Source organism: Macrobrachium nipponense, chromosome 12 (assembly GCF_015104395.2).
Source record: "Macrobrachium nipponense isolate FS-2020 chromosome 12, ASM1510439v2, whole genome shotgun sequence".
Classification (NCBI taxonomy): Eukaryota; Metazoa; Arthropoda; class Malacostraca; order Decapoda; family Palaemonidae; genus Macrobrachium; species Macrobrachium nipponense.
The window spans coordinates 95,557,219-95,580,422 of NC_087205.1; the positions used below are offsets into that span (position 1 = coordinate 95,557,219).

Genomic DNA, 23,204 nt, shown 5'->3' on the forward strand with positions numbered 1-23,204 from the left:
GAGACTGTGCCAGTCTGGAGGTAGAGCTATCTCTTACCTCGCCCATCAGACTGCTAACCTGTGGGCCAACTTGGTTCTTCGGCGTAGGGACGCAGTCCTTACCCGAGTGACCAAGGGGGCTGGGCGTGAGGCGGCACTCGGGCTAAGAAATGGACCTCTGAGGAGTTCCCCAGCTCTCTTTCCGGGAGAGATGGTGGACGCTGCGGTGGAACGGCGGCGCACTGACGAGAGTGACCGCTTAGTCCACCAGGCAAGTCCTCGAAGGTTTCTGGGCAACCTCGAGTAACTGCGGCCAAAACCAAAGAGCTTGGCTAGCGCTTCACGGCGGCGCAAGACGGTTGCACCGTCCAAGCCCCGTGTGAAGACTCCAGTTGTTTCGACTTCTGCGCGAGAGGAGGCCGCAACCAGCCCTCCTCCCAGCCCTCCTTTTCCCCTTCCCCGAGGAGGTGTTGGAAAGAAGTCGAAACGAGGAGGGGAAACGCTAGGGGACGGCGTTCCCCCTCTCACTGCTGCCGGAAGTGGGGGGTGCATGGCGAGCCTTGTTGGGCGACTTGGCAGCGCTACGGCGCCGAGAACTGGATAGTAGACGTCCTTCGGGAGGGATATCTACTACCCTTCGAGTCTCGGCCCCCCTCATCTCCAAACCGGTCCATCTACAGACCTATGTCCGGGATCAGCAAAGGACACGCTCTTCGACGGAGATCAAGACCATGCTGGCGAAACACGAGCTGTAGAAATCGTGGAGGACCAGTCACCGGGCTTTTACAGCCGCCTCTTCTAGTGGAGAAGGCATCGGGGGGCTGGCGTCCGGTGATAGACCTCTCTCCCTGAACCGCTTCGTTCGCATACGACGCGGTTCACGATGGAGTCGGCACGCTCAGTGCTCGACTCGATCAGGGGGAACGATTTCATGCTTTCGGTGGACCTGAAGGACGCGTATTTTCAATACCCATCCATCAGTCCTCCAGAAAGTACCTCCGCTTCATCTTCGACGGGACGGTGTACCAATTCAGGGCACTTTGTTTCGGTCTCTCAACCGCCCCACAGGTGTTTCACTGCGAGTGTTCACTCTGGTGTCGGCTTGGGCCCATTCGAACGGGATACGTCTTCTGAGGTATCTCGACGATTGGCTGGTCCTGGCGAGCTCCCGCTCGCAGTTGCTACAGGACAGAGATCGACTCCTCAAGTTTTGTCGCGATCTGGGGATCTGTGATAAACTACGAGAAGTCCGATCTCGAACCCAAGCAGAAGATGAAGTACCTGGGTATGCTGATAGATACGGTTAGCAGGGCAAGTCTTTCCCGCAGACTTGCGTATCAGCAAATTCAGGGAGGCAGCCGGCCGGTTCCTGTCGCGGCAGGAACAGGCAGCACAGCAATGGCAAGTCGTGATCGGCCATCTGTCGTCACTCGAGAAGTTAGTCCCTCACGGGCGTCTTCACCTGCGGTCTCTCCAGTGGAGACTAAGGGAGAGTTGGTCTCAGGCCAAGGATCCTCCTTACTTTCCCGTGGCTATCACGGACAAGGTGAGGCAGGACCTAGCCTGGTGGCTCGACGACAAGAACCTCTTAAGAGGAGTTGCCCATTACGCACTCCCCCCCCGGAGATGCTTCTGTTCTCAGACGCATCCACCGAGGGATGGGGCGCACACCTGAGGAGTTGCTGACTGCAGGTGGTGGGTGGGGACCATCACGAGAAGCACCTTCACATCAATGTCCTGGAACTCAAGGCGGCGTTCAACGCGCTCCAAGAGTTCGGGACCGCTTGGTGGGACACTCAGTGGTGTTGATGTGCGACAACACCACAGTAGTGGCATATGTCAACAAGCAGGGGGGGCTAGTGTCTCTTCCGCTCCATCAGTTGACGGTGCAGGTGCACGAGTGGGCCACGGCTCACTCGATAGAGCTGTCAGCACGCTACATTCCAGGCAAGAGGAACGTAGTAGCAGACAAGCTCAGCCGTCGGGATCAGGTGATAGGGACCGAATGGTCTCTACACCAAGATGTGGCGGAAAGGCTCTTCAACCTGTGGGGGCGACCGGTCGTAGACCTCGCCACCCGGCACAACAGGAAGATCCAGGGTTGTTCTTCTCGGCCGTGCCGGACCCATGGGCAGCTGCAGAGGACGCTCTCCAACACCCCTGGGACAACCTCTTCGCTTACGCCTTTCCTCCCTTCTGTCTGATTCGGAAAGTGATCAGTCGAGCGCTGGTCCACTCCCAATCTCAGACTGATCCTGGTGGCTCCCAAACGGCCTCAAGCCGTTTGGTATCCGACCTGCTGGCTCTTCTTGCAGACGCACCGAGAGAGCTACCCAACTGGCACAACCTTCTAGCCCAGCCACACGTAGAACGGTACCACCGAGCAGTCCAGTCCCTTCAACTTCACGGCTGGCTGTTATCCACCATCTCTTGCGAACGAGAGGCTTTTCTCGTAGCGCAGCAACAGAGATGGCTGGACACGTCAGACAGTCCTCTGCAGCTGTGTACCAGGGGAAGTGGGCCGTCTTCTGTGGTTGGTGTCGTAGACAGGGTTTGTCTCCTCTCAGAGCCACTCTTCAGCAGGTAGCGGATTTCCTCGTGTTTCTTCGCCGAGAGAAGCTCCTCTCAGTACCCACAGTTAAGGGATATAGAGCCGCTCTGGCTCTCGTCCTAAAACTGAGGGGACTGGACATCACGAATTCGTTCGAGATATCCTTGCTAATGAGGAGCTTCGAAACGGTCTTGCCCACCCAGGGAACTCAGGCCCCCTGCGTGGGACGTGACTCTCGTCCTTAGGAGTCTGACTCGAACACCGTTCGAGCCACTCCGAGAGTCGTCAGACAGGGATCTGACCCTCAAGACCCTCTTCTTGCTGGCCCTGGCATCGGCGAAGAGAGTAGGGGAACTACATGGCCTTTCTTATGAGGTTAAGCATACCAGAGGCTGGGGATCTGTGACGCTCGATTTCCTCCCGAACTTCGTAGCTAAGACTCAGAATCCGTCGATCCCTGACGACAGGTTCGAGTCTTTCACGATCCCCTCCCTGCTGGACGTTACAGATAACGATGCGGATGAGATGCTGCTTTGTCCTGTGCGGGCGCTACGGCGCTATCTGAAGAGAACTCGACATCTCAGGCCTGAGTGTCGACGCCTCTTCGTTAGCACTGGGGTCACCAAGAAAGAAGTCTCCAAGAACACGCTTTCTTTCTGGCTACGTGAGGTGATCAGGAGAGCGTACGAAGCTGATGGTAGCGACGACATCCGTACGCTCCATCCGAGAGCCCACGAAGTCAGAGGTATCGGACCCCTCCTTGGCGTTCCGTAAGAACTTCTCGTGGGGCGCAGGTCCTGAAGGCAGGTGTCTGGGCCAACCAGACCACCTTCACGTCCTTCTACCTTCGGGATATTGCCCACAAGTCCTTGGATACTTTGTTTTCCTTGGACCTGTGGTGGCTGCTCAACACGTTGTGTAAGCTTACCCAGCACCCGAGCAGGCAGAACAGCATCGATTCCTGGTATGACTGGGAGAATGAATGCGTGAATGAGAGAGTGACTGGCTTCTCTTCACCATCTTTTTCTACCTCTACCTGTGGGCAGAGGGATACGGTCGTTACCTTGCTGGAAAGGAGTCCGATGCAGGTAAGCTATTCAACAGAGCTCCATCCTATCTCTTTAACTAGAGATAGGAGTAAAATATCCACCACTTTCTCCAACCAAGGGGGAGAAAGTGGATGCCAACATGAGACAAACCCATTACTTTACATTTGCTCATGTAAAGGAAAAAGTTCTTACAATGCTGGTACGAAGAGATACGCTTGCCTCTCTCTTAGTACTCGGCCCAGAGGTCTGACCATTGATCCTGCGGTGCACACCCCGCCCATCAATCGGACAGAGGCTTGGATCCCTCCCTCGCTCTTACGACCAGGGAGGCATTCCAGGGATGGACGAACACCAGTCTGTTCATCAAAAGACTCAGATTCCACCCACAAGAAGTGAGTCTTCCTATTGTTAAAGGACCGATGGTTTGTATTACGTATAGGAACAAATGACAATTTGTCGAAAATTGCATTTTTCCTAACTATACAAACCTGAGGTCCTTTAACATAAAGTCCCTCCCTCATGCCACCCCTCACTCTGCGTATTTTGCATGGCCAAAAGCAAAAGTGATTTGTTTACCTCCCAGTCGCGCGGCGCGCGACGATCGGACAAGCAGTTAACTACCGTTCTCCCCTTGTTCGAAGCTTACGACCGTTCCAGCTGCCGCTAGCTACTTCCTATTGTTAAAGGACCTCAGGTTTGTATAGTTAGGAAAAATGCAATTTCGACAAATTGTCATATTGAATCAGATAAATGTGATATGACAGAATTATGTCATGACTTAGCTGGTGAGTGTATAGTGATGTCATAGAAAGGAAATATTTCACCAATCAGGAGTGCATTATGTTCTTTGGGCATTTAAATTGAACTACTTTAGTGGCTCAGTGTTCACAACAGGAAAGCCCAAGAAAGGGCTGATTGACGGATGCAGGGTAAAAAGTTATTGCTTACATTTTATATATTCTTGTGTATGTTGGTTGGTGAGGCTTGTAATCTGTCTTTGGTGCTTTTTTTTTATTTTTCTTCTTATACCATATATTGGATTTATTTCGGTAAATAACATTGGTATTAGTAGATTACAATAATGTCAGATTGCAATACACCCCCTGAACACCTGAACTAGCCCTGGTCACTTACCAGCCCTCCCGAACCATCATTTATTAAAAAATTTTACAAATCTTTGGTTAAAAAAAATGTAAACGATCCTTGTTGCCAATCTCCTGGCAAACACCCTCGTTACCTAGTTACCAGCCCACCGCTAGTAGCCCTGCCTCACGGGCCGGTCACACCTGCCCTCTCACGTCAATCACTTATCGTTCGCGGTGGAGTACAGATGTATCCACAGCGAACTCCTTTTTGGTCTTGCCCGGCCTTCATTTGCACCTTTGATTTGATTGATTTTGGTGACGAATTACGCATCCCTTTGGATTACGGTTGGATTGCTCTTAATACCTTGTCATTAGACATTGATTCTGCAAAGGAAGAAACAACACAGGCTACGCAACGACTACTGCATCCTCGGCCACGACATCACAGAAAACGACGAGCGGAAGTTCAACACGTATCATCTTTGCCAACAATGCAGAAAAGGATGATGTACCCTATGACACGATAGTCATTCCTTATGCGTAAATTGTAGGCCTGTTCAATATAATGTAAAGACCAGATGTTTGGAATGTCAGGAGTGGTCTTTGGACCAGATGTTAGGATATCTCAAACATAGGAAAGGTCTCGTATTAAGAAGTAACTGTAGGCAGGAAGAGACTAACGTAGATCAAGATAAAGACTTAGAGACAGTGCTCTTTAAGAGTCTTGAGAGTACGCTGACATCGAGTATGACATCTCTGTTACCGATTTTATGTCAAGATTATGTGAGGATAGATCGAGGAATAGGGATACTGAATTACTAATCGTTCTTTTCCAGCTCCCCATGCCCTGTTCCAGAATCAGCCCTAAGCCTGGTGTCTGGGGGTTATGGGGATCCGCAAGCCCAGAGGGCAGGATCCGCCGTCCCCCCTGGCGCGGAGCAGGCAGTGTTGGCAGCAGATTCCCCTTCCCTCGATGACATCTCTGTTACCGATTTTATGTCAAGATTATGTGAGGATAGATCGAGCATAGGATACTGAAATTACTAATCGTTCTTTTCCAGCTCCCCTGCCTGTTCCAGAATCAGCCCTAACCGGTGCTGGGGGTTATGGGGATCCGCAAGCCCACAGGCAGATCCGCCGTCCCCCCTGCGCGGAGCAGGCAGTGTTGGCAGCAGATTTCCCTTCCCTCGATGTGTTAGTTCTCAGGATGATAAAAACTTAGGTCAGATATAGACGAGTAGGGATAATAGGCTACATAGTGTTTAGTTTAGGAAGAGAAGTGCAGGCTTCTTCGGGTCGGTTTTTCTATTAAAAGTAGTAGTTTTTTAGAAGCACAGTGTCCTTAGAGCATCTTTAGGCTTTTTCCTGCTTCGAGTTCCTTGCATCAGAAGCTTTTAGGCCAGGGTTGGTCTTTCAGATATGCCCTTTCCTTCGTCTTTGAAGGTTACTTTCCTCTTTTTATGTAATACTAATACGATAATTGTTTAATATCAACTAATTCTCCGTTCAATGCATATTGACTTACGATATTCAGTATGAAGAGAAATCGAATAAAATTAACTACGGTTAGCCTAGTGTTCACGATGATATATCGTATGCATATTCAGTAGCCTAGCCTAACCTAAAAGTATTCGCTGTACAACATACGGTAGTTCGGGGTTTTTATATTGGCTAACGCTGTAGGCTTAAGGCATTCTTGACTTCGGATAATTCAATACAGGTGTAATTGAAACGAACGAGAATCCGATCTGAGGATAATTAATATGAATGTAATCGAACAGAATGAAGATCGGATTCTGTCCGACTAAAAGCATTATAATTGTATTATGTTGTATCGTCATATTGGCGTAAGTATAAACACTAAAGAACTCGGCAAGTCATTCACGCTGGAATCAGCGGGTGACGAATACGGGTTTGCGTCGCCAGATCCATCTCATTCTCTCCTGATTGACTAAAATGACTAACGTAACAACACTCACTTATGCCAAGTTTTGTACAAACGTCTTAAACGGAGACGTGTCCTTCACTATGTTGACATTTAATATAGTCAATGAGGTATCTATCTTGGGGCATATAATCAGATGTCATATATAAGGAATTTGTATGTATGACGTCTTCATACGTTTAACACGACTATTGCCGTCAGTATTTACATTGAGCTTATGTCAATTACAGTTACAAATTATTACCAGTCGTATTATCAAATTACAATTACAACTGAAAATTAATATTGCCTAATAAAGTTAATTTAATTACCTTTAAATTTATTATTTTATTACTTTTCAATTAAATTACAATTACACTAGCTTGTCGTCAAACAGCATATTGTAAGGAGGTGTTGTTTTAGACAGACAAGGATGCCGGCTAGTCTATTTTTTTTTTTTTTTTCTCCTTGGCTTCAGATTCAACCATATCACTTGGTCTCGGCTAATGTTTTTTGTCGTTAGTTAGCATATTCATGAATATCTGGATACTTAACTTATGTAACGAAGTCATACTGTTCGTGTTTTTACGATGTAATTTAAGACCAAATTTAATTTTGACTGATACGTCTCATTGGAAGCTAGTTTTTTTTCCCTCGGGTTAGATGGCGTTAAATTTAGGATTCCGTTCGTTTTTCACTCGTTTTCATAGGTATTACGAACCTTACACTTTATATACGTTTATTAATCCTTTGTCTGGGTGAAAACAACAGTAATGAGCTCTTTCTGCTATTAGTTTCTTTTACCATCGGCTGCGTTGGAATTCATACAAAAAGCCTCGGGACTTCTGTCCAGGTTGCTGATGAACGTAATTTTGCCTTATTAGCTTCAGCTGCATTTATAAACATGAATACAGTAATTACCGTCCCATGCGGATGAATACAATAACGGATGTTGCTATCGGATTCGATTACTGTCACAACGCTGATCATACAATAAAGTGATGTTGTTATAGGAGTCGATCGCATTAGCAACAAGTTCTCGTTCGGTGTTTGTTTCATAGCTGTACGGAGTTATACGAGTATTATCGTTAAGATAATACCCTTTTAACTTGCTGCAATTTGCGGAGGTGGAGATATTAGACGATCGTAATTTCTCTCTCTCTCTCTCTCCTCTCTCTCTCTCTCTCTCTCTCTCGCCATCTCTCTCTCTCGTCTCTCTCTCTCTCTTTTCCCTGATTTTATATTCTCTCTTTATCCTAGACGATTGTGTTTCTCTCTCTCTTCTCTCTCTCTCTATCTCTCTCTCTCTCTCTCTCTCTCTCTCTCTCTCACTTTTCTGTTTTTCATGATTTTCATCTCTCATATTCTCTCATCCTCTTTTCCACGCTCTCCTAACACTGGACTCATTGTGCAACAGAGGTTTTTCTTTTTTCTTTCCACACCTTTTTCAAACTTTCTCAATTTCCCTTCAGCACTGACTGACCTCATAGGTCCCAATACTCGGCCTTTGGCCTAAATTCTATTTTTAAACCCAACAATCTTGCTGTCTGAGTTAGTATTAGAGTAGGGAGCGACTATTAGGAATATGTATAAGGTATTCATGATAGGATATATCACAAGAGGATTTTAAGTATTAGGACAGATAGGAAAGAACATGTCCTAGATCTATCTGAGGGTATTCTTTCAAGTGCCAACCAGGCAGAGTACAGACAGGCAGGTACAACACTACAAGAGGACATCACTACGATCGACGACACCGTCGCAGACGCGATGGACATGGTTGCATGGCTCCTCGCCTACATGAGAGGCCGAGGAGCCATATGGAGGTCTTCAGATTCCCTCCATACATGAGAGCCGAGAGACCACATGGGAGGTCTTCAGATTCCCTCCATACATGAGAGGCCGAGAGGCACATGGAGGTCTTCAGATTCCCTCCATACATGAGAGGCGGAGAGCCACATGGGAGGTCTTCAGTTTTTTCCTCTACTCAGGTGAGGCACATAGCCAGCTGAGAGGAAACAGGTTTGTATCCCTTCCGCACTCAATGAGTTTGACCTTAGGGTAGAGGTGCAGGGAGTTTTTCCCTCCACATATGGCAGGCCTAGAAGGCCACACATGGGAGATTAGCTTGGACGAGTGACAAATGAACTTGAGACTGACTCGCGTACTCAATTATATTGACTGGACAACTAGTACAGTGGAGGGCCGGGCAGATTTGATTCCCCACCTCCAAATTAATGTTGTTAATCGGGCTAGTTCAGGTGTCAGGGGGTGTATTGCAATATGAGTTTTTATTGTAAAACTAATATTGTAATACCTACCTGAACACCTGAATGATTCCCACCCTCCTCCCCTCTCATACAGAGTTATTGAGTTATGATTGACGTGAGAGGGCAGGTGTGACCGGCCCGTGAGGCAGGGCTACTAGCGGTGGGCTGGTAACTAGGTAACGAGGGTGTTTGCCAGGAGATTGGCAACACTGATCGTTTTATTTTAACCAAAGATTTGGTAAATTTTTAATAATGATGGTTCGGGCTGGTAAGTGACCAGGCTAGTTCAGTGTTCAGGTAGGTATTACAATATTAGTTTTACAATAAAAACTTCATTTTTCAGGTACACATAATATGCTGTATCTGGTCCATGTGTTTATGTGATGAAGGCTTTCCCAGATGACAGAGATGTGTAACTTAACTAATTAAGAGACAATTATGAATTTAACAATGACAGGGACAGGAACTAACACTAATATATTTTCCTTTTACTTCACAGGCCACTGGAATAGCTGGTTTAGCAGTGGCAACCAATCCACATCATACACTAGGAGTGTTGTATGGCAAAATTCTTCGCTGCTTGCAAAAAATGCCTGCGGATTCATCTTACAGAAAGTACACTGAGCAGATAGTTACAGAACGTCATAACCTTGTTAAAACAGTAAGTAGTAATTTCTGACAGACATAATTAGACATAATTTCTTTCTAGAAGTACCTGTATTTCTACATGTTGCATCATAGCTCATTCCTCATTCAGAATAAAGTAATTTTAAAATAAATGTACTTATACTTTGATAATGGTTACACATTTTGTTCATGAGACTTACCTGTCAGATATATATGTAGTATATAGCTGTATTCTCCGAAGTCCGACAGAATTTCAAAACTTACAACACACGCAGTGGGAGGCCAGGTGGTTAGTACCCATTCCCGCCGCTGGGAGGCGGGTATCAGGAACCATTCCCATTTTCTATTCAGATTTTCTATGTCGCCGGTACTGTCAACACCTGTTTTCAGTATCTCCGTCATTGGATTTTGTAAACTTTGTTGCCACTTAAGTATTCTGATTGACTTTTGGTTTTGTTCATGAAACTTACCTGTCAGATATATATATACTATAGCTGTATTTTCTGACGTCCGACAGAATTTCAAAACTCGCGGCACACGTAGTGGGCGGCCAGGTGGTAGTACCCATTCCCGCCGCTGAGGCGGATATCAGGAACCATTCCCATTTTCTATCATATTTTTTCTGTCGCCGGTGCTGGAAACAACTGTTTGCAGTACCTCCGTCTAGGATTTTTGGATTATCTCGCTTTAAATTATCTGGATTGACTTTTGGTATCGACTTCTGGATTGTTGGATTGGCACGCGTAATAGTGGATTGGCTTTTGATTTTGGATTGGCTTTTCTGTGTACATGATGTCGGGATCAAGTACAGGGAGTTTCAGAGTGTGTGTGAGGAGTGAATGTAAGGTGAGGCTTCTTAAACCTTCAGTTGATCCTCACACAGTTTGTATGGAATGCAGGGGACATGTTTGCTTGGTTGATGATCGGTGCAATGAATGCAAGGATTTGTCAGATGATAAATGGAAGATGTATGAGACCTATCGGTGTAAATTGGAGCGCGATAGAGTCAGGAGGTCTTCCTCCAAGAGCAGTTCTACAAAAGGTAAGGAATGTAATATTTCTCCTCCTCTAACACCGGTAGATTTTGTTCAACCTAATCCTGTTTTGTTGCCTTCGGGCCCTATTGCTGTGTCTGGAGAAGTAACGCCCTTTTCTCTGATTCTCGAGTCTATTCGCGCTCTTGAATCGAAAGTGTTGGCCTTAGAAACTGGCCCTGTGAAAGTTTGTGATAGTGCCCTAGTGTTGTGGAGGGGGCGTCAGATCGGCCCCATAATGCCTCTAGGCCTAGACCTCTATCGACTCCCAGGACTCAGGGAGTGGGTATGTCGAAAGCCGCAAGAGGGTTACAGGAGCTCCCCACCGATCTGGCGTCCCTTCGGCAGGCCTTGTTGCTAAATCCCAGGCTGCCAAGGAGCGCGCACGAGCGCGCGTCCTGAAGGATTGCTTTTCGTCCTCCGAAGCGTCCTCCCCGCGCAAGGGGTGGAGCGCTCGGAGAGACTCGCGTCCGTTGAAAAGGACTTTTCGTTTTGAGGACGCTTCACGTCCTATGTCACCGCTTTCTTCAGAGGACGCGTATGACGCTTTTCCTCCTCAGAAGAGAGGTAGAGTCTCAACCGACGAGGACGTTGGGTTGCGCCCACAGGCGTGTTCCCCTGAGATGCAGGTAGCTGTACCTGCGAGAAGGAAGGAGGCGTCCCCTCGCCCCTCGCCTTCTCGCAGGGTCAGTCCTGCCCCTTCTTCTTCTTCGTCACCTACGAAGAATATCCTTTTGTCCCTTCAGGACCAGATTTCATCTCTCATGGCTCAAAGGACTCGCCCAGCAGCAGTCCGAGCCTAAGCGGAGAAGGGAAAGAAAGACGTCAGGCTGCCCGTCAAGAGGACGAAGCAGTCTCATTCTCTCTTGTCTTGTTCGTCTCTCTCTCCGCCTCCGGATCGTCACCGTTCTCGTTCTCCGAGTAGATCTTTCGCACACGCTTTGGAGGACGCTCGGCAGGATGCTCGCTGTTCGAAGCAGGACGCTTTGCGCTCTCGGCAGGGCGCTTTTGAGGACGCTCAGCAGGACGCTCGCCGTTCGAAGCAGGACGCTTTGCGCTCTCGGCAGGACGCTTTTGAGGACGCTTGGCAGACGCTCGCCGTTCGAAGCAGGACGCTTCGGACGAGCAGGACGCTTTTGAGGACGCTCAGCAGGACGCTTGCTTGGCTAAGCAGGACGCTTTTGGCGCCTCTCGTCAGGAAGCTCGCGCTTCCTCTCGTAGGGACGTGTCTAGTAAGACAGTTCCCGTTGTTTCAATGGACGCTCTACGTTCACAGGATGTCCGTCCTTCAAAGGATCGTCGTAAGGGCGATTCCGTACCTGAAGCGGTGACTTCCAATCAGCGGAAGTCTTTGTTCAGGCCTAAGCCTGCTGGACGTACGCCCTCTCCGGATGGACGTTCTCCAGTTCCTCTTAGAGAAGAAGGGGAGCTTAGTAGTCCAGCGAGTTCAGTCGAAGAAGAACCTCCTGTAGCTTCGGCTGTCTAGACTATAAGGTTCTTGTGCGGCTGTTACGTTCGTCCTTCGGGGATAAGTTTCAGCCGGCAGCCCCTAGGTCTCCTCCCTCTCAACTTTCGTCTTCTAAGTCAGTCAAGACTCCTGAGTTTGTCGAAATGAAGACGTCGCTTTCGACCAAGAGGGCTTTCAAGAAGCTACAAGATTTTATGTCTCGAAGGAAGGACCAGGGCAAGACCACTTTCGCCCTTCCTCCCTCTAGACTCTCCGGGAAAGGAGGAATTTGGTATGAAACCAAGGAGGACGTGGGGGTAAAGGTTCCTTCGTCCGCTCTTGGGGACTTCTCCAGTTTAGTGGACGCTCAGAGGAGGTCCCTCTTATCTTCTGCAAAGGTGTCCCTGGACTCCTGTGGAGACGGACCACCACTTGAAGGGACTGCTGCGCACTTTGGTGTCCTTTAATTTCTTAGACTGGTGCTTGGGAGTTTTGGACCTTCAGTCTAGAAGCCCTGATTCTCTCAGTCTGAGGGAGCTGTCCAGCGTGTTGTCGTGTATGGACAAGGCCGTCAGGGATGGTTCGGAAGAGCTGGTTTCTTATTTTGGAACAGCTTCCTGAAGAAAAGAGCTCTTCTATGTAATTTTACTGCTAAGTCGGTTTCTCCCTCGCTCAGAAAGCGAATTGCTCTTTGCGCCTCTTTCGGACCATCTCTTCCCCAGTTTATGGTAAAGGATCTTGCAAACGAGTTTGCAGGAGAAGACGACCCAGGACCTCTTGGCACAGTCTTCAAGACGCCCCAGCAGTTCCTTCCATCTTCATTCGTTAAACCCCCTGAAGAAAGTCAAACCCTTTCGCGGGGACACCCCCTCGAGAGCAGCTCCTCGAGGGAGAGGTTTTTTCGAGAGGAGAGCTTCATTTAAGCCAAAATCCACCAAATGAAGATCTTGTCCTTCAGACGCCAGTCGGGGCCAGGCTGAAGTTCTTTGCGGAGGCATGGAGGCAGAGAGGGGCGGACCCTTGGACTCTCAAGATCGTAGAGCAGGGGTACAAGATCCCCTTTTTACATCCTCCTCCTTTAACATCAACTCCCAGAGACCTCTCTCCGACTTATCAGGGAGAGAAGAAAAGTATCCTTTTCGATCTTTTAGACCAGATGGTCGAAAAAGAGCGGTGGAGCAAGTCTTGGACCTGGGGTCACCGGGCTTCTACAACAGGATTTTCCTGGTGCCGAGCAGTCCGTCGGGTTGGCGCCCAGTCCTGGATGTGAGCAGGCTCAATCTTTTTTGTGGAGAAAAACAAGTTCAAAATGGAGACGTCTCAGTCGTGGCTAGGAGCCTTGAGACCTGGCGACTGGATGGTGTCTCTGGACCTGCAGGACCGCGTACTTTCACGTCCCCGTCCACCCTCTTTCAAGGAAGTACCTGAGATTCGTCTTAGGCAACAGGGTTTGGCAATTCAGAGCCCTTTGTTTTGGTCTCAGCTCGGCCCCGATGGTTTTTACAGTTATAATGAGGAATGTAGCGAAGTGGCTCCATTCTTCAGGGATCAGGATATTCCTCTACCTCAACGATTGGCTGATCAGAGCGTCGTCGAGACGAAAATGTCTGGAGGACTTTCAGTCGACGTTAGCCCTAGCAAAGTCCCTGGGTCTTTTGGTCAACTCCGAAAAGTCGCATCTGACCCCGACACAGTCCATCGTGTATCTGGGGATTCAGATGGATTCAGTGGCTTTTCGGGCGTTTCCATCCCAGGAACGTCAGCAGCTGGTTTATTTTTGAGAAAGTCGCAGCCTTCCTAAGGAGAGAAGCTTGTTTGGCGAGGGAATGGATGAGTCTGCTGGGCACCATTTCCTCGCTGGAAAAGTTTGTCTAATTGGGAAGACTGCACCTCAGGCCTCTTCAAATTTTTCCTTGCGGAAGAATGGAAGTCGAAGGAGGACCTGAATGGGATCCTAAGGATCTCAAACACAGTGAAAAACCACTTAAGATGGTGGCTCGACCCTCAGAAGTTGGGAGAGGGCTTCTCCCTAAATCTTCTGAGCCCCGACCTAGTGTTGTTCTCAGACGCTTCCATTTCCGGTTGGGGAGCAACACTAGGGGGGGAGGAAGTGTCAGGCTCCTGGAGAGGGGAACAGGTAGCCTGGCACATCAATGTAAAGGAACTGGCAGCAATCTTGTCGCTGCAGTTCTTCGAAGACAAAGTGTCAGGCAAGGTCATTCAAGTCAACTCAGACAGTACCACAGCCCTTTGCATATCTAAAGATCAGGGAGGAACTCACTCCAGATCCCTTTTTCTCCTTGCGAGGGAAGTTCTGCTATGGGCAGACGCAAGGCAGATCAAGATCCTGACGAGATTCGTGGCAGGGGTACAGAATGTCAGGGCGGACCTTCTCAGTCGTCGAAAAATCAAAGTTCTGCAACAGAGTGGACCTTGCACCAGGAAGTCTGTCAGCAATTATGGAGACTGTGGGGACGTCCTCTAGTCGACCTGTTCGCTACGTCGAGGACGAAGAGGCTTCCTCTGTATTGCTCCCCGGTTCTGGATCCAGGGGCAATTGCGGTGGACGCGTTGCTCTGGAGCTGGACAGACCTAGATCTTTACGCCTTTCCCCCATTCAAGATCATGGGGGAAGTCATGAAGTTCGCAGCTTCAGAAGGGACAAGGTTGACTCTGATTGCCCCGATGTGGCCAGCAAGAGAGTGGTTCACAGAGGTCATGACTTTCCCTTGTGGACTTCCCAAGAACGTTGCCCTGGAGGAGAGATCTACTCAAGCACAGCCTCACTTCAAAAGGTATCACCAAACCTCTCCGCTCTGGCTCTGACTGCGTTCAGACTATCGAAAAGTTGGCCAGAGCGAGAGGCTTTTCGAAGGCAGCTGCGAGAGCAATCGCTAATGCTCGAAGAGCCTCTACCAATCTAAGTGGGCCTCCTTCAGGGCATGGTGCAAAAAGGAAGGAATTTCCTCTTCCACGACCTCTGTGAACCAGATAGCAGATTTCTTGCTCTATTTAAGAAATGTGCAGAAATTGGCAGTTCCTACATTAAGGTTATAGGAGTATGTTGTCTGCCGTTTTTCGCCACAGAGGACTGGACCTCTCCGACAATAAGGATCTACACGATCTCTTAAGGTCGTTCGAAACCTCCAAGATTCCACAGGCAAGACCACCCTCATGGAATCTCGATGTGGTTCTGAAACATCTAATGTTAAGTCCCTTTGAGCCTCTCCACGAAGCTTCTCTACGGGACTTGACGAGGAAAGCGCTTTTCCTAGCTTCTCTGGCGACGGCGAAGAGAGTTAGTGAAATCCAAGCGTTCAGTAGCCTAGTGGGCTTCAAGGGGGACAACGCTGTCTGCTCGTTGAGACCCGTCTTTCTTGGTTGGCAAAAAATGAGAACCCGTCTAATCCTTGGCCGAGGAGCTTTGAAATCAAAGGTATGTTTGGGTCTCGTGGGTCAAGAACCAGAGAGAGGCCTGCGCCCTGTCAGGGCTCTCAAGTTCTATGTTAATAGAACTAAAGAGATAAGAGGTCCCTCAGGTAATCTCTGGTGCTCGGTGAAGAGACCAGATTTGCCATTGTCGAAGAATGCTGTGGCTTTCTTGCTTGAGGGACGTCATTAAAGAGGCTCATTCATCTTGCCAGAAGACTGATTTGAGCCTCTTTAAAGTGAAAGCTCACGAAGTCAGAGCCGTAGCTACTTCTCTTGCCTTCCAAAGGAATATGTCTATCAAGATATCCTTGATAGCACCTTTTGGAGGAGCAATTCCTCGTATTCGCCTCACATTACCTTCGGGATGTGAGAACGATTTACGAGAACTGTAGTTCTTTGGGGCCTTACATTTCGGCAGACACAGTTTTGTGGGCTGAAGGTAGCTCTCTCCCTATCCCTTAGCTTAGTTTAGGTTAGTTTTATTATTGTGTTTTTGGTTGATGGTGAGATCTTCTGTGGAAATCTCCCATTCTTTAGTTTAAACTGTCAGGGTTTTTTTGTTTTTTGGTTAGTTGGTCAGGTGGTGGTCGGTTTGCTGTGTTACTCCCATATGTTTGGCTAGATGGTCTTGTCACATTGAGGTCACGTCCCCGTTGACAGAGCATCCAGAGTGCACCAGCACTACAGGTCTACACCTGGCTGGCAACTCTGATAAAAGCAGAAGCAGGCTTAAGTGACAGTAATCACAGTCTACTTTGCTAACAGGCAAGGAACCAAGAAGTAAATCTTTTACTTAATTTTAAGTTTCCTAAAATCCTATTCTGTCTCTGCCACCATCCGAAGGTGGGATTCAGCTATATATATATCTGACAGGTAAGTTTCATGAACATATGTTATTGTTATAATACATTAAGTTTTGTTCATACTTACCTGGCAGATATATATAATTAGAGTGCCCACCCTCCTCCCCTCAGGAGACAAGGGTCATGAATAAAATATGAATAGAAAATGGGAATGGTTCCTGATATCCGCCTCCCAGCGGCGGGAATGGGTACTACCACCTGGCCGCCCACTACGTGTGCCGCGAGTTTTGAAATTCTGTCGGACGTCAGAAAATACAGCTACAGGCAGTCCCGGGTTACGACGGGGTTCCGTTCTTGAGACGCGTCGTAAGCCGAAAATCGTCGTAAGCCGGAACGACGCTTGGAAATATGTCTTAAACTAATAAAAAGTTATAAAAACCTTACTTTGTAATCCTTTGGTTACACTACATGTTGTTCCTGTAGTTTTATGTACAACCTGGAGTTATTTTCATAAAAGAATGCTGGTTTTTGAAGGTAAAAACTATTGTAATCCTCTGGTGACACTACATTCTTGAAAGTTTTTATGTACAACCTGGAGTGATTTTGCAAAATCTTGAGGGCTACAAGACAGCTGATTACTATTTACGTATCATATAGACTAATTAAAGTAATGTATCTTTAAATAGGCTTATATATTAGTACAACAAAACATTTCCTGCCATGAGTCAGAGGCCGTTTAATGAAACTAACACTTCTCTGTCCTATCTGTTTCAGAAAATAAACGTTTACGTCAATCCCCGAGACCATTGTTGCCAAAGCGTCTCTCTCTCTCTCTCTCTCTCTCTCTCTCTCTCTCTGATCAAATTACATTGGAAACTTGACATACGATTGCCCTAATATACGAATGTTTTTGAGATATAACAGAAAATTTGCGAAAATACAAGCTTTGATATACAACGAAATATTTGGAGATACGATTTTGCGATGAGTGTTAGTTGTATAGGCGACCGATAAATGGCGTTCAGTCTGTTTGTTTGTTGTGCTGCATGTTAACACGTCGTTGTTTAGTTCGTTGTATTTGCGCCTATTTTTCGTATTATTTTGTCTATTTTATTATTAACCATGGGTCTCAAAGCTAAAGACAAAGCAGGTGATAAGAAAAAACCCAAGAAAATGATTTCGATGGAAGCCAAAACATGAAATTATAGCAAAGCATGAACGAGGCGTTCGTCTATCGTCGATTGGCAAACGAGTATGGTCGAAATCCTTCTACAATATCCACGATCATCAAGCAGAAGGAAGCTATAAAAACCCCCGAGACCATTGTTTGCCAAAGCGTCTCTCTCTCTCTCTCTCTCTCTCTCTCTCTCTCATCTCTCTCTCTCTCTCTCTCTCTCTCTCTCTGATCAAATTACGTACTGGGGATAATGTCTCTCTTTGGATACTTCGATTATGCCAAATATTGAGGGCTACAAGAACAGTTGATTACTATTTACGTATCATATAGACTAATTAAAGTAAACGTATCTTTAAATAGGCTTATATTATTAGTATCAACAAAACATTTACTGGCATGAGTCAGAGGCCGTTTAACCGCAAACGAACACTTCTCTGTCCTTAACTCGGAGCGTCGGAAGACGCCTCTCTCTCTCTCTCTCTCTCTCTCTCTCTCTCTCTCTCTCTCTCTGATCAAAATTACTGGATAATGTCTCTCTTTGGATACTTGGAATTTGCGTTGTAATCTAACAGAAACTTCGTTTTGTTATTATTACTGGAAACAAGCAATGATTTTTCATTATTTGCGCTTTTTGGACTGTTATATGTAAACTAGTATGTATTCATTCGCTCGGAAACTAGTTCCGCATATGAGGCGTCACTAAAAAACATAGAAAAATACAACATAAAAGTGTCGAAAATCATCATAATCTCAAAATTTTTTTTTTGTAATCTAACCAGAAACTTATTTTTATTAATATACTGTGCTAACTATAAGGATTTTATCATAGTATGCGTTTTTTAAAAGCGTCGTTAACTCGGAGCGTCGGAAGCGTCAGCGTCGTAACCTCGGAACAAGCGTCGTAACCCAGGACGGATTTTTCCATTGAATATTTAAGAAAAAGCGTCGTAACCTCGGAACGTCGTAAGCCGGAACCGTCGTAACCCGGGGACCGCCTGTATATATATATCTGCCAGGTAAGTATGAACAAACTTAATTGTATTATAACAATAACATTTTTGTCTTTGGTTTTGTGGCTAGGCACACGCTATTGTGGACTGTTTTGAATTTGGCTTTGATTTTTCTTGAATAAGATGTCTGGTTCTAGTTCTGCTAGTTTCAGGGTATGTTGTGTGGAAGAGTGTAAGGTGAGGCTACCGAAGGCTTCGGTAGATCCCCACACTGTATGCACGAGTTGTTGGGGACGTGTGCTTGGTAAATGATCAATGTAAGGAGTGTGAGAGTTTGTCTGATTCAGGCTGGAAGACGTATGATTCCTATGTGCGCAAGTTAGAGCGTGACAGGATCAGGTCTTCCTCCAGGAGCGTGTCAGGCAGTGGACATCAGGGTAGTAATTTTTCACCTGCTAACCCTCCTGTAGACTTTGCTACCCCTAACCCTGTGGTGTTGCCTTTGGGCCCTGAGATTGTGTCTGCGGAGGGTAATGCCCTGTCTGTGATTATGGAGTCCATCCGTAACCTGGAATCCAAAGTGCTCGCTTTACAAAGTGGTGTGGTGAAGTGCAGTTATAGTGCCCCTAGTGTTGTGAAGGGGCCGTCAGATCGGCCCTATAATGCCTCTAGGCCTGGACCTCTGTCGGACTCCCAGGACTCAGGGAGTGGGCAAGTCGAAAGCCGAAAGAGGGTTATGGGGGCTCCCCACCGATCTGGCGTCCTTTCGGCAGGTCCTGTTGACGCTTCCCAGGCTGCCAAGGATCGTGCTCATGCACGAATCCTTTAGGATTGCTTCTCGTCCTCCGAAGCGTCCTCCCCGCGCAAGGGGTGGAGCTCTCGGAAGGACTCTCGTCCTTTGAAGAGAAGCTTCAGAGAGGAGGACGCTTCACGTCCCTTTTCTCCAGATGCTTTTCGGTCGTCTCCGGAGAGTTTTGACGCTTTCCCACCGCAGAAGAGGACCAGGACGTCATCAGAGGATGACGCTGTTGAGTTCCCCAGTCGCTCCAGGGAGAGAGCTGTAGCTTTTCCTGTGAGAAGGAAGAAGGCGTCCCCTCGCCCCTCGTCTTCCCACAGGATCAGCCCTTCTCCTGAGAAGGAGTCTTCTCCTACGAAGAAGATGCTCCTTGTTATGCAGCAGCAGTTAGCTTCGTTTATTGCTGAGAGAGTTGCAGAGCCGCGTCGACGCAGGAAGGACTCGAGGCTGCCTATCAAGAGGTCCAAGCAGTCCTCCTCTCCTTCTCCTCGTTCGTCTCCTTCACCTGCTTCGTCCCCCTCTAGATTTTGTTCGGCACCCCAGCGCTTGTCTAGAGGGTGCGATGAGCGTCTCCCCAGACACTCTTCTGTTGAGAGGGAGGAAGACCGTAAGGCTCATCGCAGCAGGGATCGTCTTGCTGCTCGACAAGACGCTCCTCTCGCTCCCCTTCGTGATGCTCTGCATGCTGCTAGGCATGACGCTCCGGACGCCCGTCAGGACGCTCGTAGGGATGCTCGTCAGGACGCTCATCAGGACGCTTCCTTCGCAGATCTTCCAGACGCTTCAGAGGCTGTTGTAAAAGACGCTCAGCCTTGTGCGCCGAGTTCTTCTTCGCAGCGGAGGTCCCTCTTGACAGTTGGGCCTAAAGGTCTTAGACCTCTTAGTTCTTTGGTGGATTCGTCTGTTGCTCCCGTGGAAGAGGGAGAGTTAGGAAGTTCATCGGAGGCCGCAGATGAAGAGCAGCCTGCTACGTCGTCTTCATCCTCAGATTACCAGATCTTGGCCCGCCTTCTTAGAGAATTGTTTGGAGACAAGTTCCAACCCTCGGGCCCCACGCTCTCCTCCTTCACAGTTAGCTTCATCGAAAGTGAGTAGAAAGCCGGGATTTGTGAAAATGAAGACTTCTCTTTCTATGAAGAGAGCCTTCAAGAAGATCCACGACTGGATGGATTTTAGGAAGGCCCAAGGCAAGACTTCTTTTGCTCTGCCTCCGTCGAGACTGAGTGGTAAAGCAGGGATTTGGTACGAAACGGGAGAGAACGTTGGGTTGAGAGTTCCTTCCTCTTCCCAGGGAGACTTTGCCAGCCTAGTAGACGCTCCAAGGAGGTCCCTCCTTTCCTCGGCGAAGGTGTCGTGGACTCCTTCTGAATGAGACCATCATCTGAAAGGACTGTTTTGGACAATGGAAGTATTCAACTTTCTGGACTGGTGTTTGGGAGTCCTGGATTTGCAGTCGCGGAGTCTGGACTCGATTAGTCTGGGGAGCTGTCCAGCATTTTGGTGTGCATGGACAAGGCCGTCAGGGATGGTTTGGAGGAACTGGCTTTGCACTTTTGTACAGGGCTCTTGAAGAAGAGAGCTTTGTATTGTAACTTCACTGCGAAGTCTGTTTCTCCCTCACAGAGGGCAGAGTTGCTGTTCGCCCCTCTTTCGAGCCATCTTTTCGCCCAGTCTATGATCAAGGATCTAGCCGTCAGCCTGCAGGAGAAGGCTACTCAAGACCTCCTAGCCCAGTCATCCAGATGTCCAGCAGTCCCTTCGGCTACTACGCTTGGGCAGACTTCTAGGAAGCAGAAACCCTTTCGCGGAGGAGCTTCCTCGAGGAAGAGGTCTGCCCAGAGGCAGAGCCCCTTCCAAGCTCAGGGGTAAGAAATGATGCGTAAGTCCTTCAGACACCAGTCGGAGCCAGGCTTCTTTCCTTTAGAAAAGCCTGGAGAGCGAGAGGGACGGACAGCTGGTCCCTCGAGGTCATCGAGAAGGGATACAAGATCCCATTCCTCAAACTTCCCCCTCTGTGCACTACACCCAGGGATCTGTCACCCTCCAACCATCGAGAGAAGCAGCAGATTCTTTTCGATCTGCTCGAGTAAATGCTCGAAAAGAGGGCTGTGGAACAGGTCCTAGACCTGGAATCCCCAGGTTTCTACAACAGGTTGTTCCTGGTGCAGAAACAGTCGGGAGGATGGAGACCAGTCCTAGACGTCAGCAGGCTGACCCTTTTTGTAGAAAAACAAAAATTCAAGATGGAGACGCCTCAGTCGGTTCTAGGAGCCTTAAGACCAGGCGACTGGATGGTGTCGTTAGACCTTCAGGACGCCTATTTTCACGTCCCCATCCATCCTCAGTCTATGAAGTACCTGAGGTTTGTCCTGAGGGGGAAAGTTTTTCAGTTCAGGGCTCTTTTCTTCGGGCTAAGCACAGCCCCGATGGTTTTCACGATTCTAATGAGGAATGTGGTGAGATGGCTTCATCTTTCAAGTATAAGAATCTCTCTGTACTTAGACGATTGGCTCATTTGAGCCTCGTCGGAGTCGAGGTGTCTGGAGGACCTTCATACGACGCTAGAATTGGCAAAGTCCTTGGGACTTCTGGTGAACTTTGAAAAGTCCCATCTGATCCCAACGCAGTCCATCGTGTATCTGGGGATTCGGATGGATTCAGTGGCTTTTCGAGCTTTTCCGTCCCAGGAATGACAGCAGCAATGCTTAGACAAAGTTTCAGCCTTCCTGGGGAAGGAAACATGCTCGGTGAGGGAATGGATGAGTCTGCTGGGGACCATTTCCTCGCTGGAGAAGTTTGTTTCCCTGGGGAGACTGCATCTCAGACCTCTCCAGTTTTTCCTTGTGGAGAACTGGGAGAACAAGGAGGATCTAGATGTGATCTTGAGGATCTCAAAACCAGTAAAGGATCACTTAAGGTAGTGGCTCGAACCCTGCAAAGCTGGCAAAGGGTTTTTCTCTCAAGCTTCAGAGCCCCGACCTAGTGTTGTTTTCCGACATGTCCACCTCGGGATGGGGAGCAACACTAGGGGGGGAAGAAGTGTCAGGCACCTGGAGAGGGGAACAGGTGTCCTGGCACATAAATCTCAAAGAATTGGGGGCAATTCATTTGGCTCTCCAGTTCTTCGAGGAACAAGTTTCAGGCCGAGTAGTCCAGATCAACTCGGACAATACCACAGCTCTGGCCTACCTCAAGAAACAGGGAGGAACACACTCTCGGTCCCTGTTTGGCCTAGCAAGAGAGATCCTGTTGTGGGCCCAAGCACGGGAGGTAACGATCCTTACGAGGTTCGTGGCAGGAGTCGAGAACGTCCGTGCGGATCTACTCAGTCGGCTGGAGCAACTGCTTCCGACCGAATGGACCCTTCACCAAGAGGTTTGCCAGGAACTGTGGAAGTTATGGGAACGTCCTTTGGTAGATCTGTTCGCAACATCGAGGACGAAGAGACTTCCTCTATACTGCTCCCCTGTATTCGATCCAGGAGCATTAGTGGTAGATGCCCTTCTCTGGGATTGGACAGGGATGGACGTGTATGCCTTTCCCCCGTTCAAGATCTTGGGAGAGGTCATCAGGAAGTTTGCAACGTCGGAAGGGACGAGGATGATGTTAATCGCCCTGCTTTGGCCGGCGAAGGAATGGTTCACAGAGGTCATGACCTTCTTAGTAGACTTCCCGAGGACGCTACCTTTGAGAGTCGATCTACTCAGACAGCCCCACTTCGAGAGGTACCACAAAAACCTCCCCGCTCTGAGTCTGACTGTGTTCAGACTATCAAAAAGTTGGCCAGAGCGAGAGTTTTTTCAAGACCAGTGGCAAGAGCTATTGCCAATGCAAGGAGAGCTTCCTTGCGGTGTACCAATCGAAGTGGGCCGCTTTCAGGAGTTGGTGTAGGAAGAAGGGCATTTCCTCAACCACGACCTCTGTGAATCAGATAGCTGACTTCCTCCTTTATCTAAGGAAAGAAGAAAAGCTGGCAGTCCCAACAATAAAAGGATACAGGAGTATGTTGTCAGCGGTCTTTAGACACAGAGGTTTGGACCTAGCTAGCAACAAGGACCTTCACGATCTCTTAAGGTCTTT

At 48.2% G+C, this 23,204-nt stretch overlaps 1 protein-coding gene across 1 annotated transcript in view; it reads left to right on the top strand.

Moving 5' to 3' along the window:
• Positions 1–23,204, top strand: part of LOC135224679 (NADH dehydrogenase [ubiquinone] 1 alpha subcomplex subunit 5-like) — a 39,968-nt gene that overhangs the window by 12,752 nt on the left and 4,012 nt on the right. The window contains exon 2 of the mRNA XM_064263927.1: positions 9,358–9,519. Within this exon, the coding sequence (XP_064119997.1) occupies positions 9,358–9,519 (162 nt within the window). The remainder of the gene's footprint in view (positions 1–9,357; positions 9,520–23,204) is intronic.